Source organism: Parasteatoda tepidariorum, chromosome 7 (genome assembly GCF_982258835.1).
Source record: "Parasteatoda tepidariorum strain Cologne lab strain chromosome 7, Ptep-v5.0, whole genome shotgun sequence".
NCBI lineage: Eukaryota > Metazoa > Arthropoda > Arachnida > Araneae > Theridiidae > Parasteatoda > Parasteatoda tepidariorum.
In genome coordinates, this window is record NC_141761.1 from 80,904,123 (window position 1) to 80,913,652 (window position 9,530).

Here is a 9,530-nt window from a genome sequence, read left to right on the forward strand (position 1 = left end):
GCACTCCTGCTTGAGCTAAAATTAAAGAGCTTTAGTAACTTAAGCAAACATCATCGGATCTTCATGATGCATTACCGCACGTGAGTTAAAACAAATATTAAGCTCTGTACTTGGTTTTATTGCGAAAAGTCATGTTTTTGGAGAGACACGGTGTTTGATATATTCTATTGAATGGCAGAAAAAGAGAATTGCCACACGATTTGGCTTATTGAAAAAATCACTCCATGACAAAATGGTCAGCTCATATCAGCAGAAATATTCATGTCGCCATTGATCCAGACATTTTTCAGATCATCATCCAAAATATGTTTCATGGTCGGTGTGCATCACCATACATGCCTCTTTGAAAATGCACTAGCGATATCCTAGAGAATTAACTGTTGAGACTATCACTGGTTTTTTCACCCTAAAATAAAATTCTCACTTCAAATCATAATCACAAATCTCATTTACACACTTAAATACAAAATTTAAACTCAAACTTAAAGCGTTGCAACGCACGCAGGGTACAGATAGTTATCAAATAAAGATTACAGAAATGCATTGTTATCTATTTTCATAAAAAGGAATCGTAAATATTATCTGATATTTGATATGTGTTAAGTTACCGCTTTTTCGCTAGAAAAACTCCGTACGTATCCTCTCATACGGTACTAAGAGCTTGTATTTGACAATATCTCAGTCATTTGTATATTTAATTCAAAGTCAAATAAAATGATAAGTACAATTTATGATGCTGAATTAGTTGATTCGCCTTAAAAAAACCGTAAAAAAAGGAAACAGTACCCTTTTAAAAATATGTTTATAAAATACAAGATTTATTTAGATCTGGCTTTTTTCCGAACTTTCATGGCAGGTTTTCTTGCTTCTTAAAATTAGTATTCCTACCAAAACTTGAAATTTTCATAGACAACTTAAAATTAAAGTTTATTAAACTAAAGATACGTAATTATTCTACATTTTTATTTTGTAATTTTATTCCAATGGCAAGCAGTATGGATGATTATGTAACAAGAGGGGATATATCTTTGAATTTTATTAATTTTGCCCGCTTAACAATTTTAATTTTAAGCGCTTACTTTATAACTAAATTATCATATTAATTCTTTAAGTTCTTCATGGTTTTCTATTTTGGGGAGGGGAGACCTGAAAACAACGCTTGTTTGTCAATTAATACACGTTAGTTAATTAATACACGCCGACATCGAGCTCAATCAGTATCGTCTTTTTAACACCATCCATTTTAGAAACCTTGTCAAAAATTGACATTTGAAAGTCACAACAAGGGATCGAACGTTTGCATCACAATGATGTGGATGACTGATACGAACTCGGCTCTAGGCTCACACTGACCACAGTGATAACGTAAAATATCCTCAGTAGTAGACGAAACATGGCTTAGAATTCTTTTGCAGTCGGACTAACCGTGGGAGTTTTTGTGGTATTTTTATCCATGTTAAGCAAATGCTGGTTAGTTCCGTCAAAAAACTCTCCATGAAGGTTAATTTGTCCCATTGTTTGATCCAGGAGTTTCCTTGCCTTCTGAGTTGGTTTCAAAATTAAAAGCAGCAAGGAGTTGAAAGTTGATAGTTGTAAACTCTGAATTGAGTCGTCTGTTTAAAGCTGCATATAAAACAAAATTAACCATTAAGCAACTACGAAAGAAAAATGCTATCGAAATTTGTCGAATCGCAAATGAGGAAGGTGTGATGAAAAATCTCAAAACCAATTTGACTATAGCGAAAGCGTTTTAAAACTTTTTTTCGTTTAATAGTTTTGCAACTGTTAAATGTCCATACATTTTTTATTTATCATCGAGAAAATTTCTAAAATTAAACATTTATGACTCGCATTAAAAAAAACCGATCGGTTTAAAAGTTGTTGCTATGCAAAAGTCTAATTTAGTTAAGGAAAGACAATATAGGGACGATAGAGGACTTGTCTTCCATAAACAATTAGTAAATCCAAAAAATATCTTATAACTGGCTCTGCAAATATAGTGTTCAGATTTTCCATAGTGTTGTAGATCAAAACAGAGGTACTTGCTAATGGGATACGAAGTTTACTGTTCTCAGCATAAACATAAAAATTACCATTACATGTAAAACTTTATTATTTTATTTTTTGGTACAACTCTATTATTTTATTATGTTTATATTATACTTAAAGTCACATTAAAAGCTGATCAAAGTGCGAAATCGAGAAATTTTTAACTCTTAAAGCATCATGGTATATTAGTTACAGAATTTTTCTATCTTGAAAACAAATTTCAAAAAGCAGTATACAAATAGTAAAAAAAAAAATTTTTTTTTACATCCGTAAATCGCATAAGGTTTTTAAAAACAAAATCCAAATATGACAGAGCACGCAATCAACAATACATTAAAGGCAATCGCATAAGCTCCACTGCATACATCTTTGTATGTATCTTTTAAACCATCTTCCAAGGATTTAGCAAACAATTCTCCATCTTCGCCACAGACTTTTCTGCTAACATCAGCAAAACATAGCGCACCTTTCATGTCCCTAGAAATAAAAATCAGAAACAAAATCTTTACATACATACATAATAGCCTTACGTAATCCCAGAAAAATGACCCAATTTATTGGTTTAGTGGACTGAATTACTTTACTGAGGTTATTTGTTTTTAATGTAATTTGTATACTTGCCTGTACCATTAAATTGATCACACTGTAAAAAATTGAGAATCAAATTACGATATAAAGTGACAGTACTTTGGGTGCTTCATCTATAAAATTCATTTTTACCGTAAAATATTATCTACCGTAATTTTTACAGTAATATTTATTTAATTAGAGTGCTTCAGTAATTTTACGATAATTAATGCTGTGAAATTTACGGTATGTCAGATTTTTTTTGTTCCGTAACATGTTCCGGTAAAAAAGGATAATACGGAGTGCCTGTACTGATTACCATAATTTGATCCGTATGTTTTTAAGAGCACGAATGGTCATTTTCACTTAATTGCTAAACTGAATGTCATAATAACTTTCGCAAGTTAATAATAAAAAGACAATTAAGATTACGTATGAGTATGAATGATATACAATTAAATACTGATTATTGAGATTTTAAAAAAATACCTTTTATTAATTTTGCGCAGATGACAGTTAAATATAACTTAATCTGCTTTGTTAAATGAAGATCGAGCCATGTGAGTTTCCTGTCCAATGAGAATGCTTGAACAATTGTATTAAGCAATTATGCAAGGAAAATTGAACTTTTTAAAAACAAACTTTCAAAATTAAATTTTTTAACTCATAAGGCTGTACAGTAAAAGGGTGTCACGTGTTATAATCGCGTTAAATATAAACAGGAACCTTTTATATGTCTGTAATTTATTGAAAAATTAAAAACCTTGAAAAAACTAGTACAAAAAATCGTCAATAAATGTCGCTGTAGCATTCGTGAAACATGATTTGAAGAAACAGAGCAAGAGCATATACAAATAATTTTTGTGAAAGACAATAATTATAGAAAGATAATGTTAAACACGTACAAATTTTTTATTTAATCGCTTAATTTTAATAAATCATTAGCACTTGATCTGAAATGTCTGTTTTCCAAATGACTCCTCATTGCAGCCAGCAAACCTTACCCTTTGAATAGGGAAAGTATAATTTCGAAAATCCTGCATCTAAATAAGATAAAAACGAAAATCTAATGATTGCTACTTACTTGCATAAATTTTCTAAATCTCCATCTTCAATGTGTTTGTGATCTTCCAGCGATGCACATTTTTTAAACTGTGATACGTGGTTTCCAAAACATGGAAGTATTTTCAAATACACTGTAATTGGAAAAATTGTTTGATTATTTTATTTAAGTATAATCAATCATTTAGTATTTCATACGGATTTAAAAAATTTGTGAAGAGACAGATTTCAATTTGCACAATTTGGTACTCAGAGAACAATTAAAAGAAATATAGAAGAGAAATCCAAAATTCTTTATCTTGAATACCCATAAAGTCCTTGAAGAAAAAGCGAAATTTGAGAGAAATTGACGAAGTACATTCACTAGGGGAACTCAAAACTGTTTATATTGAAGGTCACTAATGCTGAATCTACGGAGGAAAAGCAAAATTTGAGAGCAATTAAACGCGGTAGATTCGCTAAAAGTTTATCTTGAACAAAATTCTTTATCTTGAATGTCACTAATACGTTTGAAAAGGGAATCCAATACTAATACTGTTAATGCCACTAATACTAAGCCTATGGAGTCAATCTGAGCGCAATTAACATGGAACATTGTGACACAAATTTAATGGTTAGCTTGCATTCGCCGAAGAATAATAAAGTTTTGATAATGCATAACTTCTTTACACACAAAAAAAAATCCATATTATTAATTTGAAAGTTTGAAACAATTTAACATTAAAAATTTAACATTAAAATTTTAACATTCAAAAATTAATAAATGATGGAAAAAATTAGAGAAGTCCAATCCTAACAATAATAGTTTTTTTTTTAAAAAAATTCTCTTTTTTACTAATTGAATAAAAAAATCATTAATGCATCAATTCACGATTTTCTGAGATAATCCAATCAATATATGTATAATTTTGCTTTTTCCCATAGACATTTAGTAACAGTAGTCAAATTTAAAATGAACTGTGTAAAATCTGCGTTATCAAACTTTTTCGACATAAGAGTTTTCATCTACGAATAAAGCTTAAATAATTAAGATATTAACTAGTTAATCGTGAAGTGTGTTAATTAGACTTTAAACAGCTTTTTTAAAATGTATATATATATCAAAGGCGCCGGCAGCGGGGTGCAAGGGGGTGCACTTGCACCCCCCTGGCCTTTTTTTAATCATTCAAAGAGATACAGAAAAACAATTTTGTTATAAAAAAATTTTTATTAAAAAACAAATAATTAAGTAATTAATAATATATAACAATTAAAAAATTGTTTAATCAAACAAGAATTGTAATAGTCCTGTTGGCTGTCCAAATCTGTTTATAACTTTTTCAATGAATTCTGAGTAAACTTTGATTCTTTTCTTATGCACACTGAGCATGCATGCACAAACTTGGCAGATATCTAAGCTATATTTTTAAGTTTCATTTAATAAAAGATAAATAATATTGTATTTTCCATTAGTTATTTAGTTTAACAAAGGTGTATAACACAAACTGACTTCTCGCAACTGTAAAGCTTCATCAACACAATAAATACCAATGTTAAGCGTACACAAACACGTTAGCATACGAAACTGTTTTTAGTTATTTGTGTTTCAAAGTCAGTAGCTATGCCAGCGCCATCAATACAGTTTCTCGTGGCAAAATTTACATTTACAAGAAATTCGTACTTTTTTATAATATCTTGTTAACAATGAAGAAATGCATCTTGAAAAAAATTAACAGATGAAAGTATATGTAACAACAAAACAAAATGTAATAACAGAATATTGAAAAAAAAAGTTTTTTTTTTTGGGGGGGGAGGTTGTTTGTTAGAGGGATGCACCCCCTTTTATATTATTCTGACGGCGCCCTTGATATATATATATATAGCATTTTTCAAACTTCTTCTATAATCAAAGAAATCAAAAATCGTTAGAAACAAAGTCTGAGAGAAATATTAAAGTGAAAAAAATAAGAAAGAAGAAAAGTAGCAAAATCATAGATAAAAATTCTCCTAAAAAGACAAACCCCCTTATAGAAGTCACGTCTAAAGAAACCAATTACATTTGAACGATATTTTTTTGTACAGTATTAATCTTTGTTCAACTTTTCTGTAGAAATTTATTACTTACTCGAGCGTTGATCTGTCCCTGGCTGGCATATCATGTTAAGAAAATTCAACAAACTAGCAGTTGATGCGGATATCAGAGGATGTTCCTTCTTACAGTCAGCAGCAGCATCCTCTAAGCATCTGCCATCTTCTTCAACTCTCCTAGTTTTGAATAGATTGTTATGTTTAAATGTGCAACGGATTTCAGTTGTTCTTTTATATATATATATATATATATATATATATATATATATATATATATATATATATATATATATATATATATATATATATATATATATATATATATATATATATATATATATATATATATATATATACGCATATATGTGTGTGCATATTGCCGGTATGCTAATTTCTTAAAAATTCTGACTTGCAATGGAACTAAATTAATAACAAACGGATTACTTCCTTTTAAAGATGACAGACCTCACAGTATCAAGAATATACTTTACGTCATCGACAATGATATTCAGGGCCCGATTGTGAGAAGTTGGGGCCCTGGGCAGATACTAATCAAGGGGACTCAACATTTAATTTAACAATAAAATTTGCATTAATTTTAATAAGATTTTTACAAATTTACACCAGTGTACCTAGTACTATACGCATGCATAATGTGTTTCGATGCTGCACTAATCGGATTCTAAATTTATCTTAAGTGAAGCCCCAACGATTGATAATCTCATTGGTGCATTGTCTATTGAATGGACCAGGATGAGCATTAAATAGAATTAATTATTTATTAAACAGAAATACATTGTTAGTTTTTGAATGTAGAGAAAGTAACCATTGACAAGAAGACGTCAGTGACTTTGTTCTCGTCTTTTTGAGTGAAAATTAGATTGTTGCAGTGTTTAATAAATCGGCGCAAGGCACAACTTTAAATAAAGAAAAAATTGAAACTTTTGAAACATTAATATGCGAGGAGCTCTATGATTTAGGCGCTTTGGTCAAATGCCACTTCTGAGGCCGGGATAGCCTGGTCGGTAGGGCCAAGAGGTCGTGCCAAGAGGATATCCAAAAGGTCGTGGGTTCGATCCTCGCCGTCCGAAGACTCCCCGTGTAGTAAATGGTGACTGATGCACGTTAAATCTGTCGAGTCTCAAAGTCCTCCATGTTCCCACAACAAATCAAAACCTCTGTGGGTACTCTGGGAGAACCAATCCAGTTCTTCTGGATTGGTTCAAAATTACAAGGCTACGGAGTTGAACGTAAGTAGTCGTAAACCCATGAAATTGGGTCGGCTGTTCAACGACGGTTATAAAATAAAATAAAATGCCACTTCTGCCTAGGTGATAATCACCCTGTAATGATATTATAGAAATTAATTGATACCCCAGATTTTTTTTCACGTGAAGTTTGAAACATATAGAATAATTGAATGTATAGTTTGAAAAACATAAAATAATGTTAAAATGTGTGTGCACGATCCAAGATGTGTTGCCAATAACGGTATGCATCATTTTGGCAAAACAAGCCTTTTATAAGAAAATGCAATCTGTTTTTCCTAATTAATTCGATCGTTAATAATTTTTTTCTAAAAAGTTTAATTTGCAAAACATTATAAGAATAGCAATCAAAACTTACCCACAGTAAATATTAAGTTCACTTTCATTTCTCTTCATAGATGAAAAATGTTCATCTACTAATGTCTTCATGGTATTAAGACATTTCTTTAAATTGTCTTCGTTGCAGTGTTCGCTACTTGACTGATAAACAAACGCTAATCAATGAAAGAAAAATAGAAGTTTTACATTCCGAAATATTATAAAAAGAAAACAAAAATAAGGTAGCAGACTACCTTTTAAACTGGTTGTGTACTTGTATGGATTCTTCGACGATTACAGAAAATAAACTAAAAATCAGACAGTGCTAATGACCATCAAAAGTAGGAAAGAAAATTTTTTAGAACAGTGCTATATCGGACATCTTGGAGATGGATATAGTTTAAACTAGTTTTTCTATTCTAATTATTTTAAAAACATTAAATATTGTTTATTAGATCTTCACGATGAATAAATTCATTTTATTGGATTTATCTGTATCATCAATCTTAGCAAACTAGATATTTAGTTTAATAAATTTGCTTCCTAAACCATAAGGTCAGGTTTTGACAGCAACCATTTTTTTATCCGTAAGTAAGAGTTGAAAAAATTCAAACAATTTAAACTCCACAGGGATTTTCTATCACTGCTCTCTTTCTTGTAAGCTAACAATTAGGTGTTAAATAAAATGTTTTAGTAAATAAACTTTTCAATTTTAAACATTTTTAAATTTTCCTTTCTCAAAAACTATCCAATTGATTTTACTTAATTTTCAAGTATTGCCATAAGAAGTCAAAATTTTTAGACCTTAAATCAGAAAATAATTTTCATTATTATTAATGTAAATGGTATAAAATAATAATAAATAGCTAAATATCTTATATAGGTAATAATTCCTTCAGAAGTTTTATCAATGTAGGCACAAAAAAAAATTGTTTTTTTCTTTTTATCTGTACAAGTAGTTACGAAGAAAATCACAAAACGTAAAAATAATGTTATGAAGGGTGTTAAACAATAAACTACTGGGAGCGAAACTAAGAAATAAACCATTTGCAGATAGCGGTTACCACACCCTCTTAACTTAGAGAGTTATAAACTCAAATCTATGGAGATAAAAGGTATGTTTATAATGCGAAAGTATGTTTCGAATTCGTAACTTAAATTATAGTAAACCATTTCCTCAAACCATTAAAATGAATGAATCTTAGAACGTAAAACACTATCACAATATCAAAAAATATTTTACTGCTCATACTGCTCATTAATCCGCTAACATAAAAGGAAAAATCCGTCGACTCAGAACTCGCAGAAAGCGGAGTTACTGATAGAGACAATTTTTTAAAATATTATTTATACTTTTACAATGGCATTTATATTTAAAAAATTAATTCAAACAAAAATAAATTTACATAAAAACAATTACAGTGAGACTCACCTATTTCATAAGCTAATATCAAATAAAAACTAAAGAGATTCATTATCTAGTCTCATAAAAAAAGTGTCATGAAAACTGACGAATCTTTGAGATGCGTAATTTTATTGATATTCGTTAGAAACGCTCCGGATGCATTTCCTTTCCTCTACGACACGGTAGTAAGAATTTCTATTTGACAATATTTGAGACATCGGTCTAATTAACACAGATGCAAAATGATAGTGACGACATTGTTACTCTATGTTCTGAAATACTTTGAAAAATTTATATAATTAAACATTCCCTTTTGAAAATAAAAGTCAATCTACATTTTATCGAAAAAGTAGATGAAAACTAAGGATTTTTAACGTTAGCGAATTTTTAGGTTAACCCGGACTTGAAACTAGAACTTTTCTATTAATAACTCATAAGTGTTCTATTTTTATTTTTCAATATATATATATATATATATATATATATATATATATATATATATATATATATATATATAATTTTTTTTACAGGTGAGAAAAGCTATCAAATTAAAAAAGTTTCAAAAATCCAAATATACCAAATATCCAAATATTTCAAATATACCAAGTGAAATTTTGCAATTTCTGGGATTTGTAACAAAAACTGAGTACTAAAACAAGCACTGTTAACGAATACTTTTAGAAAAATTAATTTTCATTTAAAATGCCAGAAAATAATTTTCAAAAATTTATGGCTAAGGGAAATTTAAGGGACTGTTCCAAGACCATTATTCTATAAGCTAAAAATGACTTTCA

General features: G+C 29.6%; 1 protein-coding gene across 1 annotated transcript; it reads right to left on the reverse strand.

Annotated features, from left to right (window-relative positions):
• Window positions 1-2,089: 2,089 nt before the first annotated feature.
• On the reverse strand, window positions 2,090-8,926 carry LOC107444855 (uncharacterized). The gene is made up of 5 exons (XM_043039967.3): window positions 8,764-8,926; window positions 7,372-7,507; window positions 5,783-5,922; window positions 3,701-3,812; window positions 2,090-2,526 (listed from the first exon to the last, which is right to left on the reverse strand). The coding sequence occupies exons 1-5, from the start codon at window positions 8,804-8,806 to the stop codon at window positions 2,337-2,339; spliced, it is 621 nt and encodes a 206-aa protein (XP_042895901.1). The 5' UTR covers window positions 8,807-8,926; the 3' UTR covers window positions 2,090-2,336.
• Between the last annotated feature and the right edge of the window lie 604 nt (window positions 8,927-9,530).